This window comes from Zosterops lateralis (assembly GCF_965231275.1).
Source record: "Zosterops lateralis genome assembly, chromosome: 5".
Lineage (NCBI taxonomy): Eukaryota > Metazoa > Chordata > Aves > Passeriformes > Zosteropidae > Zosterops > Zosterops lateralis.
Window position 1 is genome coordinate 23,756,639 of NC_139766.1, and position 24,702 is coordinate 23,781,340.

General features: G+C 39.5%; 1 protein-coding gene across 10 annotated transcripts in view; it reads right to left on the minus strand.

The window, feature by feature from the left end:
- Positions 1-27: 27 nt before the first annotated feature.
- The window catches only part of APBB2 (amyloid beta precursor protein binding family B member 2), a 161,645-nt gene continuing 136,970 nt past the window's right edge, over positions 28-24,702 (minus strand). For all 10 annotated transcript variants that reach the window (XM_083861495.1, XM_083861497.1, XM_083861498.1 and 7 more), the window contains 6 exons: positions 12,120-12,234; positions 9,586-9,673; positions 8,634-8,717; positions 8,026-8,141; positions 7,104-7,283; positions 28-6,514 (listed from right to left, as the gene is read on the minus strand). In XM_083861495.1, the coding sequence (XP_083717621.1) occupies positions 6,347-6,514; positions 7,104-7,283; positions 8,026-8,141; positions 8,634-8,717; positions 9,586-9,673; positions 12,120-12,234 (751 nt within the window). In that variant the 3' untranslated portion in view covers positions 28-6,346. The remainder of the gene's footprint in view (positions 6,515-7,103; positions 7,284-8,025; positions 8,142-8,633; positions 8,718-9,585; positions 9,674-12,119; positions 12,235-24,702) is intronic.

Here is a 24,702-nt window from a genome sequence, read left to right on the forward strand (position 1 = left end):
TTATATGAAATGTTGTAATGAAACAAACCCAGTGCATCAACTTAACATTACCTTCATGGCCAGACTGGAGCACAGGGTCCAAATTGTTGGATATTTCCACCGCCCTGGTCAAAAATGGTCAAGCCAACTTGGCTGTATGAACCTTCAGACTCTGCTCTCCCTTTGTAAAGAAGGTAAAAATTCCTATATATTAATCAATACTTTTACATTATGGTATATCTTTATGTAAGGATAATCTGGCCTTGGGAAAGATATAATATGGGCTATTTATGTAGAAATATCCATGTTAGATAGTAACTTTTAATCCAGTAATCACACTTGAAAGTGAATTGAGCTCAGCTGCCTAAGGCTGATACTGTTAGGAGAAGTGAGGTCAAAAAACTGTTGTGTCTTGCTATACACTTTAAAGTGTCAAGTTAAATCATACATCCAGCTCCCAACCGTGACCTAAACCTGTACAAGTAATCAGTTTCAAATTGATGTTTTTAAAGTGAGAATGAATTTTTTAAACTGGACTTTCTTTACAAGTGCTAGGTACCATTTTTGTGAGTTTCCGCTTAAGACTGATGTGTGGAAAATAAGTCTTGCACAGCAAGCCTGTTAGCTCACTTTTTATTTCTAAAACTAGATGTGAACTTTTGTACAGGAAACTAGCCAAGTACTTTAAAGCCATGCATAGGCTTTCTAGTACTTGCTCTCTTGGTTTCTACTTAAGTGTGCATTGAAATACCAACAGTGAAAAATAGACCAAATATTCTCATGCTAAAACTACAGAATTTTTATCATAATGTCACATCAAACTATAGCATTGTTCATAACTGCATTTTATCAATTTTTTAACATAAACAGTTCTTAGTTGAAAAGAAGCAGTTCTCAGTTGCTACCGTCAAAGTAATGTTTTTATAAATGTTACTGCTAGTCAGTTGAATAATGACTGGACAAAGAGTAGCTGCCTGTCTTTGGAAACATCTACGGGCTTCTAAGCTGCTCCCTTTTGCTGGCAAAGATAAAATAGCTATAAAATATCCACAACTGTCTTGCAATCTGAGTAGAGGATAGAGGAAGGCACAGAGATAATTTTAACAAGAAATCTGAATTGTATTTAGAACTTGTTAAAATGAAATAGAGACAGCACAGCAATACAGAAAGGCAAAGGTAGCTGTGGCCCAGAAATTTTCCTCTAGGCAACCATTTCAGATACTTGGCAAGAGTGTTGGCAGGAGCATCACCAATATAGTGTGGAACTTAACCGATTTGACATATGAGTCTGGATTTAGACCCATCTAGAGAAAATATAACATCTCTATTTTGTTTTCACCCACACCAGTCAGTGTCACTGGATAAGCAGTACCTTTTAAAGAAAGTATGTGACCGATACTACACCAGCAGTGTAGACAGCTGGCATTCATTATAAATATCCTTGCTTCACAGAACCAGTGAAAATTTCTTTCAGCATTTTAATGTGAGCCAGCTGTCCTACACAAAGACATCCCTCACCTTCTGCATATCCCTATGAGCAATCCATTCTCCTTACCTGTTCCAGTAACATAGTGAACTTTACTCTGATTTGTGAACAAACTCATAAGGACAGATTTAGACCCGTACACATGCCATGTGTACAACCGGAAAAAAAGAAATTCTTATTTTATTTCAAACCATCTAGTAGGAGGAGAGATTCTACATGTTGGATGGAAGGAGTGGACATTATGGAGATTTTTTTTTTCCCAATGTGGTTGTTAAGTGCTTAAAATAAAGAGATTCTGCAGTTAAAGAATGATTTGTATCATTCATTATTAAAGTTGAAATTACTTGTAAAACAACATACATTGTGTGTTTAATAACAGAATTTCTGGGCTACTTACATAATATGTGCCATGATGTCCCACACTTGGCCTCATCTTGCTTTGAGGAATTTTCATTTTTGACACAGTATAGAGGTTAAACCAATTACAATCTTGATGTCTTACCAAGAATATCAGAAAGTGAATATTTCAACTACAGGTCAGCAGCTTACTTTGTAAGCATGGAACATCACATGGTGGCAACATCTGGGACTGCCTTTGGATGGCTTGTAGGTAGATGCCTATAACACTCAATGGCTTCTTACAGTAAAACCATATCTTATGTAACTATTTTTCTGTAATCCAGTTGTCTATTTGTAATTTTTCAACTAGAAACTCTTGATTCAGCTTTATAGATACAAAACTCTTCATTGTGCTGCTATTGCCTCTAAACCACCAGTATGTTTTTCCTTTCCCTCAACCACCATTTTGAACAAAATAAATTCTCAGTTTCATGGAGCAGTAACAGTTGAGACAATCACTTTACGCAGCTAAATTTATTCTCAGAACAGATTACATTTAAATGTGGAGAAGTGGTCAACAGCAGGGAAAATTGTCCTTTTTGTTGTCAGTCAGGTACTTTTATGTAAGACTGGGCTCTGCTAATAAATGGGTGTGGTTCCTTCTTTCTTACTGCTGTTAAATCAAACCTGCCTTGGCTGACGGGACAGCACACGTTGTGCCAATGTGTTAAGTAACGTGCCCAAGAAAGGAGTAATGCATTTGGGGGTAATGCTGAAATTCCAAGCCCATACTGGCTCTTGAAATGAGAATGTTCTCTTTTCTATGGGTGATGTACTAATGCTTTTAGATTCCATGATAAATGATCCATTAAATGCTTGATAAAATTAAAAAATATAGAACTCCTAGGAGAGACAGAGAACTGGTGTAAGCTATTAGATATTCCACAATTTTTGTTCCTCTGCCACTAAAGGGCATAATATTTGTTAGGTACAGGTGACTCTGCACAGGAAGTGTATCACTCATCCTTGTTTTACTGTGAATGGAATCTATGCCATTCCTATGCTATTTTTGTTATTCCCGGTTAACCACCCTGTAGGTGGTCTCCATAGCCTTGCATCTCCCACACCTCCTTGCTACCCTGTAAATGAAGCAGTAAGTGGCTTAAATAAAACCTACAGCCAGCACTACAGATTTCAAAAGAAAGGCTTTTATCTATTAGTCATTGACTGTGAATATAAATCTCCTTGCTTCTGCAAGGGAGCGTGTTAATGACATGACTGACTGACACGTGATACCTCTAACTTACTACTTGCATTGAAAAAAATTAAGAAATTAGCTTTGCTTTACATGATTCTTCTACAGACTTCAATAAAAATGTGACTATAAATAATTACAAAGCCTGCCTTTTTTAGGCAACCTATAGTATACAGAGTGGAGAATATTACAAGAGTACATCCAGTAAAGACAATACATCAACATAATAATGGAGGATATTTCAGTAAAAATAGAATAAATAAAATAAAAATATTTTAAGCTGTATTTAACAGGTTAAGTTAGAATATGGCATCAGACATACAAGGCATAGTGAACATGGCTGCCAGCCTACAGAATCATTAGGTATTATTAAAAAAATGCATAGATAACTGAAGGGTTGCTATAACATCAACTAGAGCAGTTGCAGTTGCTCAAACACACACACATCCCATACATACTTTTTTTGGCCATGGTAAAAAAAGAGTGTCTGAAACAAAAGATAATAGGCATTGCAATATTAGGTTCTGATTCTGCAAACACCTGGGTGTATATTAAATCTTCTGGAGAATAAGGAGCTCTACTGAAGCAAAAAGGCCACATATAGTCAGATCATTAAGCACACATTAAATATTTGCAAAATCAACAGCATTTTGTTAACAGACATAAACCTCTTAAAACACACACTGGCGAGTGATGTACAGCTTTTAAATACCTTTCTGTCTTCTCCTCAGCCCTGCCTGCAGCTGCACACATTGCTAATGAAAGCTAACCAGATGTTCCTGACTTTGACAACATGGATGTAGAACCTTTACACTACTGTTTGCTAAGTGTTGGTTTAGTTAAATAGAGTCTGGATCTCTCTTGGGGGGAATCAGCACTGCACAGATGCAATGAAAAAATTTAATTATACTGTTGAAAATTAATTCACTGCTGTACAACAATTGCCAATCCCAAATCATGACGTTGGCAGGAACTTTAAAAAGATGCCATCAAAGTATTTAATTTAAAATAAAATAAAATGTGAATCACTAGCACAATGACGAACAAGGAAACTTTTATCTCTTAACTTCACAATCCTACCTAAGGGTATAGTGTTAGCCACCACAGTTTGAGAGCAGTCATCCCTGGAAATGTTCAAGATCAGGTTGGATGGGCAACCTCTTCTGGTGAAAAGTGCCCCTCTGATAGGGGTTTGGAGCTAGACAACCTCTGAGGTCTCTTCCAAACTAAACAGTTCTGTGATTCTCTGACAAGTGAGTTTTACACTGCTCCTAACAGAGGTGACTGGGATCAGTACTGGAAACTACAGAAGCTATATGCAAGCTGCCATCCCCATGCTTTGTGATCTGGCTCTGTGGTCAGTTAAACCACAGGTACTGCTAAAGAGGGTGAGTTTGCATCCCCTCCCCTCCAGCTCTCCCTGTGTACTCAGCATAAGCAGCTTCTCTAGCTGTACAGGCAATATAGGTGGCGCAAAGGAGGTGGCAAGTGCGTGAGCCTTGAGAGGGAAACAGTTTGCTTCAGTGCCTGAGGTGCAGAATTGTGGTCATGAAGAGATCTGAGATCCAGAGAGGATCAGCTCTTCACAGGGTATTGTAGAAAGCGGAATTTAATTACAATAGTTGCATAGCCAGCTTGCTCATACATCACGCTGAGTTTAGTAATGATTTTCCTGCATTTTTCAGTGCAGAAATTTCTTGAATCATCATTCCTTTCCTGTTGTGATCCTAAGTTACTTTGCCAGGTGTGGTCATTAATTTCTTTGAACAAGGAAATAAAAAAGCAGTTTGTTTATAACAGTCTCTTGCTTAGTAAAATAAAAAAAAGAGTTATTGTAACAAGAACTTTGTCATTGCTCCTTTATCGTTGGAGTAGGACAAGATCTGCAGACTTGGGAGACACTTATTTGGAACCTAGCTATAAATGGAGGCAAAACACTTTTAACACTAGTTAAACATACTTAATGTTCCATTTCCAAAGCGTGTACCAATCTGCAGGAAGATGACAAAGGGAAAGATTGAAGATGCATGACTGCATTTCAAAATTAGCCTGAGGTACAATTTTGAGGGCAATGCTGGGCTGATTTGTGAGGGTCTGCAGGCATGTAAAGCAAATCAGTTAGAGGAAGTCTTTGGAGCAAAAGCATTGAAATCCAATTATAGTACCTCAAACATTATCTTGTTAAAAAACAACTCTCTTCTTAATTTGTTATAAGAGCATTAAAAATAACAAAAATTTCATGAAATTTTTTAAATAACAAAAAATGTAATTGTTCTTCAGGCGTGCTAAGTATTCAGCAACAAACTCTGAGGGGAAGGGGGAATTATGCAACCAGACACTGAACTGAACATTTAATCGAACACTTGTATAGAAACGGTATGGAATAGTTTAGTCTCTATAACAGTCATAAGACAATAAAATCACTAACTACTTCCTTTCTTATTCCTGATTGGTTTGAGCCCTCCATGAAACAAACAGTATTTTTGATTAATTAATGATCAGATTTAGGAGAATAAATTTAACAGCCAGCAGTTGAATTTGTATGTTTAAAGCTGAAAAGTGGATCGCCCTGATCACTCAGTTACTGAAAACACTTCTGGATCTTTCATAATTTGTTTGGTTTTAAACACAATTCTTCTGTGAAACCATAATGTGTAACCGGAAGATGATATAATGACACTATGACTTAGAAACATGTCAGGGAGATGTTAAAGTAGTTGCTAGACCAATGCTGCCAAACAATTTAAAACAGGCGTAGTTCTGTAAAAAATAAAACTTGGTATTTAATCTACAGTAATTCAATTGTAGCTAATTGTAGCTAATTGTAGCTAATACTTGATACCTAATCCAGTGTTGAAAAAAGAGCAAAGTGCTGTAGGATTTAAGATTGGTTTGTGACAAATCCAGCTAAAGAAGATGAAACTTTTAACTCAGGCATCGTTCACTCCAAGGACTTTATAGCATGAGTTCACTAGGAGGGATGTGGCCATATTCTCTTTTTTGTGTGAGTTTAAGTAATGTTCATGTATTTACAATCAAACAGACCTTCCATTGCCCATGATGTAACTCACTGACAGCAAAAAAATTATTCATGCTTCTTTTCATATCACACGATGGTGGCAAGAACGAGAGAACATGCTTGTCTAACATTGTTTCGATAGGGGGAAATTCTCTGAAGAGAAAGCATCAGCAACTGAAGTGGAAGGTCAGACATTGTCCGTTCATTTCCTCAGTGTAGCTACTGTTATCTTCAGTCAAATTGCAGGAGAATCTTCTCTCTTACACAACTATGGCATCTCAGTGACCGGACGCTTCTGTTTCAAAGTGTCAATGAGAGACAAGACTCCTCTTTTTACATTAGTTGTAACTCTTCTGGTCACTGAGTCTGCAGGAGGTGGCGGCGGCCGAACTTTCTGTGAAGGAGGTCTGGCTACTAAGCACTTCTGATACCGTAACTGCAACAAAGCAAAGCCATTCTGCAATCATTGCTGGATCAAATAACTTCACAGATAATTTTAAATACACTTCTAGTATTTTCTCATTAAATATAGTCAAACCTCTGTTTTGGCTGTGACAAAGAAGGTCAGCTGAAGTTAATGGGAAATTGGTCTGTCAGTGCTTGGGCAGAAACTGTCCATTAGCACACAATCATATAAATACCCATCTGAAAACTGAAAAACAAGTTTTCTGGGTTCAGTTACTCTTGAAAAAGGATTATTTTCACTATATTACCACTGGATTTCATAACATCACTCCAAGCAAAATGTTTTTTTCTGGCATTAAGTAACTTCTGTAGTGAAAGAAAAGATTTTTAATTTTCATAGATGTTGCAGTGGTTATGAGAGAAATTAATTAAAGAGGCATTGCTCACCAAGCTGGCATGTCAAACATTAAAATGTTTGGATTTTAATTGATTAAATATATCATAATATTAATTTCTATTTTTGTCTTTAAATTAATATAATTGCAAATTTGAAAAAATTATTATGGAGGTAGTGAAAATCTAAATCAATCTATTAGATGCCTTTGAAGAAGGTCACTTACCATACAAGCAGCCTGAACAGCTTCTGATACATTGCCTGCATTTGGTTCACACCAAAACACATGGCACTCAAAATGCTGGTTTCCTGTGTCCATAATGAAGGCGAACGTGTGGATGTCTTTGCCGACTCCCATGAAGGACAGGAACCGCACACGACACTCCACCATGACCTCCTCTTCATTCTGGTCATGAATCAAGATTGATCATTACTACTGGATGCTCTGTGGAACTTTCAATTTTGATTAAATGGGAGGATATCTTGGTACAGTACTGCAGTGCCTTCTTAACTATCTGCATAAACCAAGCATGCTCAGGCCTGGGCTTGAGCTCCCCTTCCAGGCTGTCACCAGAAAACTGAGGCTTTGAGCATTACCACAAAATTTTGAAATGTTGTACATTTTAGAAGCTGCTTGTTTTGTGAAGAAACAAAACAACATGGCTATATTGACTCCAAAACACAGAGATGCTGGTTTAGTACCTCATCAAAAGACATATATAAAATACTGCATTAGTAAGTCTCACTGTATTAAACTCTATGGAAAATGCTCTACATTTTCTTCTGTAACAGAGATTTTTATATTACTCTTGGCTTCCATACCAAGAGTAAGGCAAATGCAGTTTGGAATTTAGGATTGCTACTACTTTGGGCTTAACCTACAACATTTTAGGCTCAAAATTCCTAGAATGGAAAACACTGAATTTAAGTATCAAATGAATAATTTATTTCTGAGAACATGATTGGAATGATAAAGAAAAATGAAGATGATACAAGCAGTAAGAGCCTCTGCAGATTCTGGAAAGAAATAAAATGCAAAACAAGCAAATGAATTTTAGTTTAAATTAACCCTACTAGCATTTCTGTGTTCCTGGTTTTCAACACTCATATTATTTTAACTGTGTTTTAAACAGCACAGTCTGCCTTACTCTTTCATTTATGACTGTGACAGTAGCATCAGCAACATTCATGGTAACTGGCAACCAGTCATCTTTACTAGAGGAAGCCATTAGGCTTTCAATGGCACTATTCAGAGTATCCATTCCTAAAAAAGAATAAAATGAAACAGTGAAAAACAATATATATATAAAATAACAGATTTTTTTATCTTCACACAGTACTATAGAAAACAGTGTTTTGGATTCCTTATTAAAATTAAATTGATCATGGAAGAAAGTATTGTGAAGTTGTATTTCTCCATCTGGATAATCAAAACAGGTTCCTCTGGGTTATAAAAAGCAGGATAGCATCTTGTTTAGCTTTTGTACTGTTTCAGTTCTTTAGGGCCCATCTCATTAGTAGCAGAGTTTATATTCAGAGAAAGCTGTAGAAAGAAACTCTGCCTTCTTGGCAGCTCCCAGAATACCCTATTTGCAAAACACATGTTGATATGATGCCCTGGATATTAGATGTCTTCATGCCTGATTCATGTGACTGAAACAGAAGCGTTGCTACCCTTCAAGAATCAAGCACTGGCAGGTGACAAGGCATTAGAGGTTAAGCAAGATATTTTGGAATTCATTTAAGTGTTACATACCCACAGGTTTAGCTACAGGTAGCATGCCCAGGTACTGGACATGAAACTTCTGTACCAGTTCTGTCTTTGGTGTTGGGAAATCTACTGCATGGGAACAAAAGTCAATTTCTATTAATCAGCATTCACAGCAGGAAAAAACACTTCTATTTCATCAATAACATTCTACTGTTTACCCATTAATTGTACTCTGAAGGTATTGAATCAATTAAAAAAAACTTTTACTCCTTCTAACAAGAACAAGCCTCAATAATTTCTAAAGGAATTTTTTGGTCTATGCTAAGAATAAAACCACATTATATTGCTGGAATATTAAAACACAGAAAATACAGATGAATGGGTCTCTGAGATGTATAGATCTAAGGTTCACTGCAATAACTATGTAAAAATCTGTGATTTACTTTTAATATCATCCTTGCTAATATGTTAAACACAGTCACACAAAGGCAACTTCCTTCTACCAAGCAGTAAAGTGTGCAAAAGCTGAATGACAACCCACTTGCACCCTTGAGTCAGAAGCTGAAGAGACATAGGAGGAGAACTCTTATGGCTCTTCTGAATCCAAGTGGGGCATTGGAGTATATTCTGGTTTTAAGGAAGTTTTGGCCAACTGGCACAGTCTCAAGTCAGCAGGTATTTTGATTTGAAAAAGACAATATCCTGAGTAGCCACAAATAAGTAGGACTGTGTTTGCAACACTTGCTTTTCAAAATAAAAGAGGAAATGCACAAGTTGACATAACTGAGCAGGACTCCATAACTGTTAACATAACCAAGAAAAGTACTTAAAGTAATACAGGAACAGATTACAATCAGTCAGTTACTTTAATTAAAAAGCAGAAATACACTCCTGACTTCTCCACCCAGCATGCTCCATTTTTGTAAAAAACTGCATCAGAAACAAAACTTATCTAGAACAGGACCATCCTGAGGATACTAGCTGTAATATTCAGTACCTTGCAGAGGAACATCAAGGGTGACATTTGTCCTGTCTTGCAATGAGCTGCAAGCCATAGCCTTAGCATTCTTCCGTTCAGCCATAATCTGAAGAGGACAATGATAATATAGCATTAAAAAAATAGTACAGCAGCAACTATAAATCTACTCCTATTACAACCCTCTTTCTGAAATCTGAAATAGGTTAGAAGGTACCTGACTAAGCAGGTTATTCTTTTTAAATAACAACTTTAATTTTACTCCACTTTATTCACCATTCCTTGACTACATAAAGAACTTAAGTAGTGTCCAAGGCTAGATGAAAGAGAGGTTGAGGAGGAAAAAAAATCTTGTCATTTTTATCAACAGCAAAATTGTAGTGAGGAGTAATATAGCAAGAAACATTTAACACAGAGAGAAGAGTGTTCATTATGCATGTTCCTCTCTGAACTATCTTTTGTTGTTTATTCTGTAATTAAAAATCCCATGCAAAACTCAACACGTGGTTTCTTCAAAATGTGTAGTACTAGCAAAAGAGGAATAAAGCTCCACTTCTAAATAAACATTTTGGATGGCTATTCCCTACAAATACATGACTGGGAAAGGATCCAGGGAAGCTAACAGAGGTTTTCCAAAGCTCATATATGAACCATAGTTATCTGCTTCTTTATGTTACGTCTGTTCATTGTAATTAAGCCATAAGATACCTGGTCTTACAGCAGATGACACTTGGTCTGAAAATACTTCTACCACAATTGTCTCCTCTGCCCCCTTCCTTTTCTTTTTAGGTTTTATATGCTGCAAGTTGCAGGGTCACAAGGGAATATTCTTGCCCCCTCTGATGAAAAATTATACACACTAGCTTAGAAAGAAACCCTGACTCAGTAAAGAGGTACAGTATGTCAGCACAAGTGCTTCCCTGAATCAGGATTACATCTTTTGCTGAATTAGCAGTAGATGTAGTAGCAGCAGTAGTAGTTCTCTGTGTTGCTGTTAGCTATGGCTAGCTAAATGTCTGGTTGTTCTCTTATCCAAAAATAATGTCTGAAGTTTCATGTCATAGTTACTTATGTGACAGCTCTGCTCCCTTTCTGATATTCCTGCTTGAAGCTACCATGGCATTTACTCAATGTTGACCTTATAGATAAAAGCAGTAGCAGGGCCTGTGTAGCACATTTTTCCCTTCTAGACTTGCTGGAAATACCTGTGTGAATTGTAGAGATGGAGGAGAACTAGGAAGAACATAACAGGTCTCCAGTCAGTCACTGCTGCAGTGCTGGAGTTAAAATTCACCAAGCACAGCCTGCAGCTCCTTGACCAACCTCAGCAGCTCCCTGAGTACTGCCACTGGCACTTCCTCTGGAGCTCAAACCCACACCAACCTGCCAGGTTTTGCACAGTGGCTGGGCTATCTTCTGCATCAACCACAACCCTGCTGCCCAGAGGGTTCCAGTAATGCATACTGTGCAAAGGCTCACATTGCTTGCATGAAGCACCACAAACAAGTTCAATACCACATCTTCAGTGTTGCAAAAATGAAAAATTTTTAGACTATACACCTGACTGCAGAGGAGGGTTTGGCATCAATGATTCCATTCACTAACGTGAAGACAAAATGTAAAAAGCAAATGACAGTCATACAGCAGAATTTTAAAACCTGAAGGCTTCCTAACTAGCATTTCTAGAAGAGCTATGACTCATAAGGAGAGACAAGTTACACAGGGATAACTGATAAGATTATTCACCCCTACTTTTTATGTGATGCAAACTAAAATGTTTTAAGGAAAACCAAAATGAGCAGTGTAATATTTTTAAAAAGTGGGATGCACTTTCAAGTCCACCGCAGCTCAATAAAAGAGTTTCAAGTAGATTAGTTTAATGTTCTCTTTTTAAAAGCATTTCAGATTGCCCACTGTGCTGTGTTGTTACTGCTGCATGAAATGACTGTACAGAGGACACTCATGGACTGATCATCCAAGAAAACCAAAATTAATAACCAGAGAATGGTGTTAAATCGGTAAGGCAGAATGACTGAAAAGAACAGTCCTCTCCAGTATTATGGACAACACTATCAGAGCAGGAACTAAGATCCTTTAGAATACATAACTAGAGTACCTTAAAACCCTTCTTCCCCATGATTTTTTAAAATACAGTTAGCAACTATTTTTCTGCAGGATAATACCATTGAATAACAACATTGAAATGAGATCTGATTTATTTATGGAGTTTACCATAATTGTTTATTATAATTATTATTAATTGAACCTCTGTGTTCTTTTTCCACTTTGAACCTGCAGCTTCTTTATTATTAAGGAAAGCCTTTGGCCTCTATACACAGTTGTCAAATCAAAAGCACATATCATCCTCCTCAAATCTAAATGCCCACTCTCCCATAATTCCCATCCATTTGTGTCATTTCCCTTACAAATTCTCTACACGGTTGCTCATTGCCATTTATATAAACTAAACTAACACTACATACTCCTGCTAATTACACGTATAGGGCTCAGGAACCTCTGAACAGACAAATGCAGCTGATTATAAATCCACTTGCCTTCGAGCAGATTTCATGTAAACTTGTAGCAATGGCTTTTGCAGGTGTGTCACATCGAAACACATGACATTTCAGAATTCTTGTGTCTTTGTCTCTTGCTACGTAAGCAAAGTCTCTGTGTAAACAAGATAAATGGACACATTAGAAACATGCAAAACAAATTTGATGACATTGGAATCATCAGTATTTCCAAAACTGCAAGTCCTACTTCAGTTTAACAGGAGTATGCCTCAGTTCTCAAGGTATAAAATACATGCCTTCAACAAAGCAGGTCTACAAATGTAATAAACTGCTTGCCCATGAAACATATATCTGATGTTTGGTGCTTAATTTATATAGTTCAAAGGCTCATTATAGTTTCCTAACCATGCAACTTACTCAAGTCACAATGCATAATTCCAAATGCAATTGTAAATATACAGCAAAATTTACTCAAATATGTTATTGAAGATGAAGTAGAGAGAATTACATATTATAGAAAACATATGCAGCTCATAACTACTAAAAGACCCCAAGAAACAGCATATGACACTGTAGTCAGAGAAAAATTGTATTTCAAAGGACTGTAGAAAGTGTTTAAAAGATACAGATAGTAATTAGAGATCTGATTGCATAAGGGAGATGTGAACCTGCTGAGCTTTGCTCACACTAATTGCCCTAAATTTCTGACCTCATTTTTTCAGAAGTTAAATAAAGCTGCCCTACAAAAGAGATTTTTGCACTGTACTGGCTAGTCAGAACAGCACAGTATAGCTTTCTAGCATGGATGAAGGAAATGCCACAACTAGTTTTATTTGTTCTCAGGCTGCTTAAGAGCAGGAGCTCTTCTGAAACAGTCAGCAATACATACTGAGCCAGGAAGAAGCCTGACTTTGCCCAACTGCCATTCTTGCTATACCAGACTCTCTGTTCACTTGCACCTCTGCTTTTTCATGTCCTCCAAGCAACCACAGTGTATTCCTACTTTGTGACCCTCTTGCTACCTTCCGATTTCTCTGGGACTTTGCTCCAGCCTCTTATGCCTGAAGTCTCTTTTCAGCGCCTTTCTGCTTTACACAAATAATTACCAGCAAAGCTCTCAGTGGTGAAGAGATAGGAGGGATATTCCTAAGCCACAGGCCTAGTATAAACTAAAGCATTTCTGTATATAAAAGTCTGTAAATATTCTGAGGAGGGTTTAATGTAGCATGGATGGCCAATTTTTAAATTCATTTTAAATGCCCAGTGAATTGAAGAATTTCACACTGAAGCTATCCAGGGAGAATCAGAAATTGTGGCAAATGGATTGCTGGCCTTCCTGCTCTGTACAAGGTACAGACACTGTCCTGCAGGTAAGTACTGTATCTAATTGAACAACAGATTTTGCTCTTCATGAGCCCTTGGCATATAAGAGCTGCTTTGCAACCTGAAGCCTGATGAATAATATTTTAAAAAACCCAAACTATCAGAGCATGAGATCTGAAAGCAATTCCACATGACAGAACCATGCAGAAACACAGTGAAGCTGCATCCCAACCTGCACTGGCACACATTAGGGGACAGCAGGGACAGGAGGCAGTGGGGCAGCATGTGGAATGTGCTGCCACCTGAACCCTTCCTGCATTGGCTCTTGCTAGCTGCAGCAAGGTCCTGCCAGCATGTAAGACACAGGCATCCTTTGGGACACTGTTTTACCCAACCGACAGTGACCTACAGGAAAAATCACAAAGCAATAATTCAGGCAGGTGCTATTACAGAAGATGCCCCAAGGTTTCCGAGCCCCAGTCTGTCCCCAGGTCCCTTGGCCACAAAAGACTTTTGGCATGTTCCCTTTTTCTGCACTGCAAGATGCTGAGTTTCAGCTGGAATCTTGCTTTTGGAAAAAGACTGATGCTTTTGGCTCATCTGGACATGTGACAAGCCTTGCTTTAGAATGATTTCCTCCTCGCTTTGTGCATCAAAAGCAAGCTGAAGACTCCTAACTGGAGTCCAAGAGAAGAGGGTATAGATCACTTGTAACTTATGAAAAATTAGCAGCTATGGGTAAAAACCATGAAACGAGGTGCCATATAAAAAACCCCATGTGGTTGGTGGTGGGTGCTGGGAAGGAGCTGTCAGGATGACCTGGCCCACACCTCAGTTCCGCAAGCGCTGTCTCAGTATTGCAGGGCTGCATGTAAGGCTTGTGTCCAGCCTCTCCAGCACTTGGTCCCGCAGCTCCTGTCAATATTTCTGCTTGTAATGGTCTGCAATCATAAACAAGGCTGTATAACAGTATTACAGAAGAAAAGCACACACCAGCCAGTACATCGGATTCAACTGCAGAGAACTAATGAAATCCTTGTGGGGGTGATGCAGATTGACACACTAGTGTTTCACTTCAAGTACCTGAACAGCTTGAACAAAGTAAATCAGCTAATTACATTCATGGATTGTGAATATACATAAATCTTTAGATGATCAGGGCCTGCATCTACTGAGACAAAGTATGAAAAGTAAATTCTTGTAAACCTGTGGTATCACATCACACTCAATCCTGCCAGCACCATCTGTTTTCAAATCATCAATCAAAATTAGCACACAAACCATCTTTCCCCATTCTGGCAGTGCACAGACAGTACCACTGATATCATTAACTCATGGAAGTCACCTAGATGGCTGTGTGCTTGCACAAGTGGCCCCACGTGGCAGCCCAGCAGACCTGGAGATGGGGTACCAACAGTGGCAGCCAGCTGCTCCAGTGCCAGCAGCAGCCTTGCAGCCTTGCTTCAGGCATTTCTTGGCGTTCAGAAAACAGAGCTCCACAGTTCCTCTTGGAGAAGAAAGGTATGGCTTTCTGAGGATTTCGGAGTATCTGCTTCCTACAGCAACAATAAAACTCAAGAAAAATTTTGTGTTTCCCTACACAGGATCACAATGGATCAGCTTCTTTTTTGTTCAGTAAGTCAGAAGACCAGTCTCTGATTCCTCTTCCAATTGAGATCCCTTCTGGGTTGCTTCAACTATAAACCTTCATTTGACTGCAGCTCACTTGAAGCTGATTAACATTTAAGTGAGATTTATGTGCAACAGGCCCCTGGGATAATGAAGAAGTGCTGAGCAACGTGTTTGCAATAGAAATTTATGGAAAAGGGCAAACACCTCCTCTTACCACTCTCCTATCTTTACATTCTGCTGGGAAAACTAGTGAAAAAAGACATTAAAAAGCTATTTCAAAGCTCATGGCTGGACAGAGAGCTAGCACGGGGTTAACAATCAGATGGATGAGTCTCTGTCTCCATAGGGTGTATGTGCACATGAAATTGGTGGGATCTGAATGACAGCTCCTAGTAAAATTTCATTCCATGTCAGTGGGGAGAGCAGCAAGGTGTTTAGTGGGAGAACGGTGCTGCAAAAAAAAGTTGTATACTATTGAAATTTTATAGCACAAGCGCAGCACATCAGTTGATACAGAAATATAGAGAAGAAGTATCACACAGAATGTAATTTTAATTTTTTTAATCATTTGCACACATAGTGCATTATCCATTAATAACTTTCCAGTTATAGGAACTGGACATAAATCAGTATTCTGGACAAACACTAGAAAAACAGAAAAATAGATAAGAATAATTTTGTGCAAGAGTGGGTAAGACTGGTTCTGCTGAACAGTTAAACATTTAGTAGTAATTTATTTTGAAAGAATACAGAACTAGAGAAAGACATATTAAAAAGCAATTTTGAGAGTTGAAAAGACAATGTAAGGTGCTAAGTAGAAGGGAATTAATTTTTATTTGCTCTTTTACTCTCTTTAATTGGCAAATGTCTACAGTCATTGACTAAACCTTAGATAGTCATACCTATTTAACACCTGGCTAAGCATCACTTAGCTGCTCAACCTTGGATGAATATAATCACATTAAAAGCAACTTATGCTAATGCTGTCCTGTTTGAGTAGCAGCTATAACCATTTGCCACTATTATGCTAAAGTCCTAGGAGGCATCCCAATTAAGTACAGCTTAGAAGAGTAGCACATCCTCCATTACCTTCTCACATTAAACTTATTTCTTCAAAAGACTGCAGAAGAATGTAGAACTGCATGAATCCTTTTTTTGTTTTTGGTTAAAAACCCCTAACATCCTAACCTTAAAGTATGAAATAATTTTTTTTACCCTTCTCAATAAAATTAAACTGCTGCTATTTAAAACACCTACATTAAAATGATACATATGCAGGAAAATGTGCATTTCTTTCCAGATTTATGTATTACAAATTGTAACTAGCATCCTTGAACCAGAAAATTATATTCTCTGAGTTTGTCTTAAAATTGATTGAAATTCATCCAGAATAGCCTGTGGAAGATGATTTCTCTGTACTGGTGCACAGACTTCTGCAACTGCAGGGTCACAGAACAGATACTCCAGGCTATGGGGAAGCCATCTCCTGAGTCTGTAACTTTCAGGCTTCACTTTGCTTTCCTGCAAACAGCTCACCAGAGACTTAGGAAAGCAGGAAACAAAAAGGGGAGGGCAGCCACCACTATAGCTGAGCACGGTCAGAGACACCTGGCAGGAGGTTGCCATTCACTGACAAGAGATTTGAATGTCCATGGGAGCAGAGAAGCAGAAAAGCAAGAGAAGGGAGAGGAGGCAAGTGATTAAAGCAGGTAAATATAATACCATCAAGACCATCCTCGGGTGGGGTTTTTCCATGATACACAAATATTCTAGTATCATGAATGGTAGAAAAGATGATGTGCAAGAAACCCTACAGTAATATGTATGTTAGAAATTACAAATCCTATGGAATAAGATTTCAGGCTTTTTATCCAGACTTCTTATTCACATAGGAGAAAGGAGAACGGCTTATAGCTGAAATAATGTTTGTGACTCTGTTCAGTTCACTTGTCTTTTTGTTATGGTCACACCAAGGAACCTGCAAAGTTACGGAGAAAAATCCAAAGGTAAGAAAGTGATAACTAGATGAAAAAAGCAGCATTCACAAATGCTGCAAAATCTGTTCGTAAAAGAGTTACTGAGGACCTTTCAACTACCAGATACCAGACAGATACCAAGTGAAACCACTGCTTCTCTTCCACCTGTTCCAAATGAAACCCACAGCCCCTTCTCCAGCTGAATATACATCCAACACCCAACACTTTGGAATCAAATCCTGGAGGAGGAGGAAGAAAAATAACTATTCCCAAGAGTCTTCTCCTTCCCATTTCTCTTATACAGTAACCACATCTACCCTTCTCTCCTCAGTGATGAGAGCTGGAAGTGATGTGGAGGAGAAAGAATTTTCCTTGTTTCTGACAGCTGGAAATCCTAAACACACATTAAAGCCTTCCATTTTTCTTCACTCCAAGCACTTCACCTCACAGAGCTCCTCTACCTCTTTAGCTGCTCTCCAGCTACAACCCAGAATGGCACACTTGGCCACCATGACATTACTCTGGTGATGAATTTTGGAGCCAAGTAGTTAAAATGCTCTCTTCAAGAAGACATTTTTGGGAGACTTTTCCTGTTTCAGTTTTTACACAATTTGAAAATGGATTTCCTTGCAGCAAAACATCAGTTATGCATTTTAATAAATTCTTCTCAAATGTTCTGGCACTGACAGTGTGTAGCTTGTTTTTCAAATTGAAGCATAAAGTTTGTAGGGCAAATTATCCCCTGCTGAAAGGCTGTTTGCTTCATTCCTTGATAATGTCACTTGCTCACTCTGAAGGAGGAGCTACGGCTACTTTGTGTGTTACTCAGAGGCTTTAATCTGGCAGCCCTAAAACTCACAGCTGCCGGTTTTTCTTTGATGTCTTATCATTGCCACAGTTCTGTGTGCTTCCAAAATTTGTTAAAACCCTCTCAGAGCTGATAGGACTGATACCCAGCTCAGCCCTTCAGAGCCCAGCACTTCCAAGGCTGAAAGCATTTCACTCCGTTTTCCTTCCTGCAGCCTGGTGCTCAGGCAGCTGCAAAAGCCGGGCCTCCAGACGGGCTTTCCAAGTCTCAGTGCTGCCCACCACCCTCTGTCTGCAGGGGGGACAGGAGTCCTGTCAGCCTTGCCACCACTGCCCCTCTAGCAAGAAAGGGGGCTCTGAGATGTTACAAATAATTTACCCCTCTACTACCAAGAGCTTTATTTTACTCCTGTAAAGGGCCACATCAACTGGAGTCATGTCAAAGTGCAATTCTCCAGATCCATGAGCTCTGTTAGCACAGTGACAACAGTACAGATTGTACAGCTTAAATGTATGTCCCATACTGATCCTCATTCCCAGCCTCACCTCACAATTACATGGCCAAAGCACCACCACCATGGCAGGGAGGACAGTCTGTGACAACATGTGCCATGGTCACCAAGGGGGTGCCCTGGGAACTGAGCTCCTGTAGGACTGGCAGCCCAAGGGGGCCCAGCTAACAGGATGTCACATCCAGCTGGGGGTCAGATGGGGCTTACTGATGCTCCCCAATTGCTAGACAGGCATGGCAAACTGAAAAGTCAACCAGTAGCTAGACTTCTGCTTGCTTTATAGATGGATTTAACAAAAGACAGAACTTCTGGGATAGATTGTATGAAAAATCACTGGCTATTAATTTGGTCAACACAAATTTTTCAGGGTGTTTGTTTTTTTTCCTTAACTACTTCACAATATTTTTGAAATGTGCATGGGCAGGGAGTTGTCTTCCTACCCTGTGCAGCAGTTTTCAAAGAAAAGACACAAAAATTAGGTAGTTTGTCAAGGCCATTATAGTTGCTGCTTCTCTCTTGAAGCACGGTAAAGTGGGGGTTTAACTCCTCAGGATGGCCAGTGTGATGAATCCTGAATTTCCTTTAAGTAAATGAATGTGTTATTATGCCTGTGGACCTCTGAACTACCTCTTTGCAGCAGACCCTGTAAATTTGACTTTGACATATTAGTATTTAGATATTTTTGACAATGATTCTGTCTTCCAGATCTAATTGGAAGATATGGGCTTTTGTTTAAAAGGAATATTTAAAGATTTAATAAAGATATACATCAAGTTGAGATGCTCAAAGCTCTCTAACAGATTTAACTGAAGACGGCAGACTACACCAGAATTGTTAATCTCTCCAGTGTGTTTTGTTTTAAAAGCAAGGCTTCCTAGTCCTTTGTTCTTTATTATTCAGACAGAGAGCACAGCAGTTGTGCATAGACACTACCCATGAATCTGCCCGAAGCACACTTTTGCCAGTGCTAGGCTGGAAGGATCATCACTCTCCACATGCATGAAACCTACATTAGACTGCAAAACCATAATCAAGAAAGTTCAAATATTTCCCTAGGCCAACACTGCCTGAAGGATTGATTAAAAAAGTCAGACCAGGAAACCATTCTCATTATATTCCACAAAGCAAACATGAGGAATAGTCTGCAACTCTAAACCACATTCCTTCCACTCAGTCCCACTTTCAAGTTTTTGCAATTTAGAAGAGCAAACAAACCCAAAATCTCATCTGAGGGATGCTAAGAGCCTTTGGAGTAGCTGCAGCCCTTGTGCTGCAGAGCACCTGACTACAATGCCTCACTGTGCTCCCATGAAACAGGAAGCATTGTAGAGAATTTCAAACGATCCCTTTGTACATCCAAACAAATCAAACATACCGGGGACAACTTTTCTTCAAACTTAAAAGACAAGCAAGTAACCCAGACAGACCCAAAACAAATACCAAAACCAGAAAATAAATGTTTACTTTTTCAAATCTAGCTAAACTTAACTCTGAAATCCCCTGCTCTCAGTATCATGTTTTTTCAATTTTTAAAATAAAAGCTGGGATTTTTACACTAGTGTCTTGCATTTCAGATTCCAGAGCACATCATCAGCTGAATTTAAATCCTAAAACCAGAAGCAAATACTAAAACCCACTGCATCACATGATTTTAAACTGTTCTATTATTAGAGGGTTTGGGACCTGAGGGAAAAAACCCCAAAACAACCAACAGCCAGTATCAATTGGACAATTCTGTTAACAGCAATTTGAAAGGGTGACAGGTATGAATTTACTTACTGAAATCGAGCTTCTGTTTACTGATACAAGCAAACCAATACAACATTTTTCAGTGCATGCCAGAAGGATAAATACAAAAATGGAAAAATGAAAATAATTTACCTCTCTCTGAATCCAGGGAAGCATGAAGAAACAGAAAGAGCAAGTTAGAAGGCACTCAAGCAGATAGAGCTCCAGCATATGATAAGACAGGGTAGCTGAAAAGTGCTGTACATTTAACATACACTGTTTGTTTGTAGCACAGCATACGGCCACTATTTCCTCTCGACACTTTTTTTCATTGAATCTTGTTGCTCTGAAGTTTGTATTTTTGGAAACATGCAATGAAGCCAACAGGCATCAGCTGAATTCAGCGAGGCAACGCAGACATATCAACAGTGGGAGGTAATAAACCTTAAAATACCACACACAAGTCTGGGAAGTAGTATGCAGAAAGTATAAATAGACACAGAAAGTGCATGAACCTTCTTTCTTCCAAAATAACGTTTTCTACAGCAGACACTGACAAAAGAAACAAGAATAATTCTTCAGGCTGAGCAAACCATACATTGTTTAAACTCAAAGAGTAGAAGAAAGATTATCATCAGTTTTTAAAATGCCTTTTCCAAAAGCTCATGCCCCAAGGCCCCTTGGGGTCCTCTGAAAGTTGCACCCTGAAGAAATGACAGCCTGGGGAACAACCTTCCATGAGCACTGAACTGAAGCCAGGATGTATAAAATCACCACACGTTAATTTCTAAAACACTTCAGCAACCACTAACTCTTGGTACAACTTAACCAATATCCGTTTCCCACAGGCAAAGGCAGACAGGAGAGGCACAAGCCTCCCTGACTGTTGGCTGCCCTTCTGCCCCCTCCTGCAGACCTGCTCTGCCTCCTGCCCTGAAGCCTTAGAGGGGGCTCCCTGCAGGTAGGTCCTGGCACCTACCACAGCCTGCTGCTTTCCAGGAAATGCCAGCCACCATGAAACCCCAGCAGAGTGAGCTGGCAGGGACACCTGTGCTTCTGGAGCTTGTCCTGTGGAGAATGCACAGTTTCCTGGGATGTTACCACAAAGGGTTAGCTGGGCTGGGGAACGATGTGGGTTGCTGCTTGCTTCTTTGCACCTCTCCTTAAACACTGGACACCACTCTGTGCAAGGCATAGTGTCTCTACAGGGACAATGGCCAGTCTTAGAAGAGAGCTACTTAGACCTGCTCCCCCACTCCTGCCTCCTGCATGCACCTCACAACTTCCCTTTTTAAAGAAGGGGCTATCTCTAGTGAGCATCTGAGCATGATTCATGCACTGTGTGAAAAAAATACAGGATCCTACATCATTCCAGCTTGTAACTGACTCTTGGAAAAAAAAAAAAAAAAAAAAAAAAAAAAAAAAAAAAAAAGAAGTGGAGTGGAAAAATCATCAGATCTCAAGTACTAAGGCTAGGATTAAAGACAGAGTACACTGAAGGGAAGGGAACCAATTCTCATTACACATCTCATGTCAGCAAGCTTACAGCGATTGATCTGTTGCTTAGAAATGGTTTAATGAGTAGATCTGGAATAAATGTAAGTTTTCTAAGGCAGGTTTTAGCTAAACATGCATGTGGTTCCCTAATGCATCTGCCCAAAATGGATGTGTATGCATGTAGCTAGAGATTTAATTTTTTCTCATGTTGAAATGAAACCTATCCTGCTGCAACTTGTACCTGCTATCCCTTGTAATAATCTCAATGTGGCTCCTTGTGATGAACAGCAATTCACTGCAACAACCTCTCCATGGACATGTCACAGCTCCCATCACAGGAGGTTTCACTGGACAGGGTGCTAGACTATTTCATTTAGGCTTCCTTTCCCATAAATGGCTGGATCAGATGGTCTTTTCATATTCTTTCCAATCTGAGCTGTTCTATGATTCCATCAAAGCAGTCAAGCTGGAAAAATGATATTTACAAATGTAATGGACTTTCCCAGAAATTTTACAACAGAAGCATGAAACTTAGCTTAATTGTAAAGAAGAAACACATGGTGCTCTGCCTCACTCCTGTCATAGACTGAACCCTTTTCAATATCCAGTGGTGACATGTGTGGATCTCCCCAGCCAAAACCCTGCTCATTCCTTTGCTTCAGCTACATGGGCTTTCTACAGGGCTTTGCAGAATCAGCAAGCACTTCAACTATTGCTAACATTTTATAAAATAAAGGGTTAAAATTAGATTTCAATATTGTAAATATTTGAAGTCTTTCTAACCTAAACACTGTTGATACTGTATGTCAGTGCCTATGTGAAAATCAGAATTGAAAAAGTACTATCACTTTCACTTTCTAAGAAAACACAGTGTTTCTAAGTAGTATGAGAAAGAAAACATATAGGATTTTCTTTGTCCATTAACTACTGGCTTTATATGAAGTGGACAAACAGACATTTCCATCTCTCAGAAAAAGCATTTTATTGGAGAAGGTGTCCTGTGTCTTAGGCACAACATACTGGGGGAGGACAGGAGAAGAAATGTCTTAGAGACACAAAACATGACCTGCTGGAGCAAACTCTGAAAGGGAGATCTGTTAATTCCCCAATTGTTATGCAAGATACAACTGTACAGAACAATCACCAGTGCAGCTGCCAGCCCAGAGAAAAGAGCAGTGAAGGAAATTCAGGAAGGTGAGAGAAAAAGAAGCAGTTGAGCTGCTGGACTTCCTCAGGCATCAAGAAATGAGTGGGGCTCTGGCTGCCGTGGCATGCATATGAATCAGGGGAGGCTACCTCCTGCTTCTAAGCAGTTAATTACAGCTTTCCAATTAACCCAACAACTTCTCATAGAGTGTTTTGTAATTCATTAATTATTTTCATACAAAAGACTACTTGCCTGCATTCTCTTTACATTTTAGTAGATCAAATATGGTTGAATAATTTACCTTCAAACTCAAATAAACGATTTTTTTAAAAATTGCCCCAAGGGTAAAAAGTAGATATGGAAAGTTTAAGTTCAAGTGGTAGATTTTGTTGATTGCTCTAAGTGCTAGAAATGCTGCAAGAGCAGCTGCACAAGTGCTTCAGTGTGGTGCCCTACATATCCCTTTCCAAGCTGACTGAGTTAAAATGGGTCAGGCCAGAGCCTGCCAATAACCTGGGAAGACAGTCCCCAGAAAATTGTGTCAGGGCTGCTACACAGGATTTGAGATTCATTTCTGAGGGGAAATGGCCAAGACCAAGAAAAACAGCCCATGACCTTCCAGCCTGCAGAGATGTGAGAAAGGACCCCCCTCCTGGAGCAAACCCCAAAAGGACACCACCTTCCAGGGAAGGTGATAACAGTCTCTTCCTCCCCATCACTCCTGCCAGGTTCATTTATTCCAGCTTGTTTTCTGATTAGTGCCTTTAGACAGAGCATTGCTGTACTGGAAGGGCACCTGCCTCCCTGATCCCTGCTTTCCTCCAGAGAGTCCCCAAGTCCACGGATGCAGTGGAGGCAAGAGAGTTGTAGAGTGCTGTAACTGATGGGGCACTGCTTGAATACAAGACCATTCCTTCTTTCAGTCCCAGGTTTTGTACACCAGTGACTGATGTAAACTGTATCCTGGGGGGTGACCATGATGTGCAATGCCCACCCCACAAGCAGAAAGGTGATGGAGATTTCACTGAGAGGTGAATAAACACTCTTCAACATGGTGCTCATGAGGCTGTATCTGCACTTCTGCATGCCAGTTTGGGTTCACTAATCCATGGAGAGTGACAAACTGGAGTGAGCCCAGCCAAGGCTCTAGAAGCCATGCTTGTTTAGCTTGGAAATGAGGGGGGCTTGTTTATCCTGGGGATGAGGTGACAGGAGAGGATCTAATTAATGTCTCCCACTTGCTCATGGGAGAATTTAAAAAATAGAGCAAACCCAAGTTTCTTTACCAAGAGAGTGGACAAATTCAGAGATATATAGTCTAAGAGGCTGTGCAATCTGTTCTTGGAGTCTTATAAATATCAGCCTGAAGTGGCTCTGAGGTGATCCTGAACCCTGCCCAGGTTTGGGCAGGAGACTAGTCTAGCTGACCTGTTGTAGTCTGTTCCAGGGCAACTTTTTCCCCCTGACTCTGTAACAGAAACACCTCAAAGCACAGATGTGAGGTGTGCTGTACTGACAGAGATGGTGATGCTGTGTTTACACAGATGACCAACCTATGGGACTGTCTCAAGTGGGAAGAAGGAAGCTGGCAGGGATGAAACAACATGCCCAAGAGCCTCAGCAGCTCAGATGCCCCACACATCCATCCCTGTGTGGGACAGCAGGAGTTGTCCTGGGCTCCAAATACTTCACAGTTGCTACTGTTGTGTCTTCAACAAGGGCCACTGTAAGGCTACAATGTGATGGAGAGCAAATCACACCAAGAAACCTGACAGGTTTTGTTTCTGTCACCTCCACAAAGGTATTTCAGGATCAAGGTGATGTTCCCATGCTTGGATGATGTTTTAGTGTGGCACTGCATTGCACATAAGCCTGGGAGAGTGTTCAGTGTTTAGTCCCCTGTACCTGGCAGAGGTCTACAGCCCAACCATTTTTGTGATTGATGCATTCAGCTAACTTTGTGAAGACACAGTTAACACTTCACACCTCTTCATTCCTGT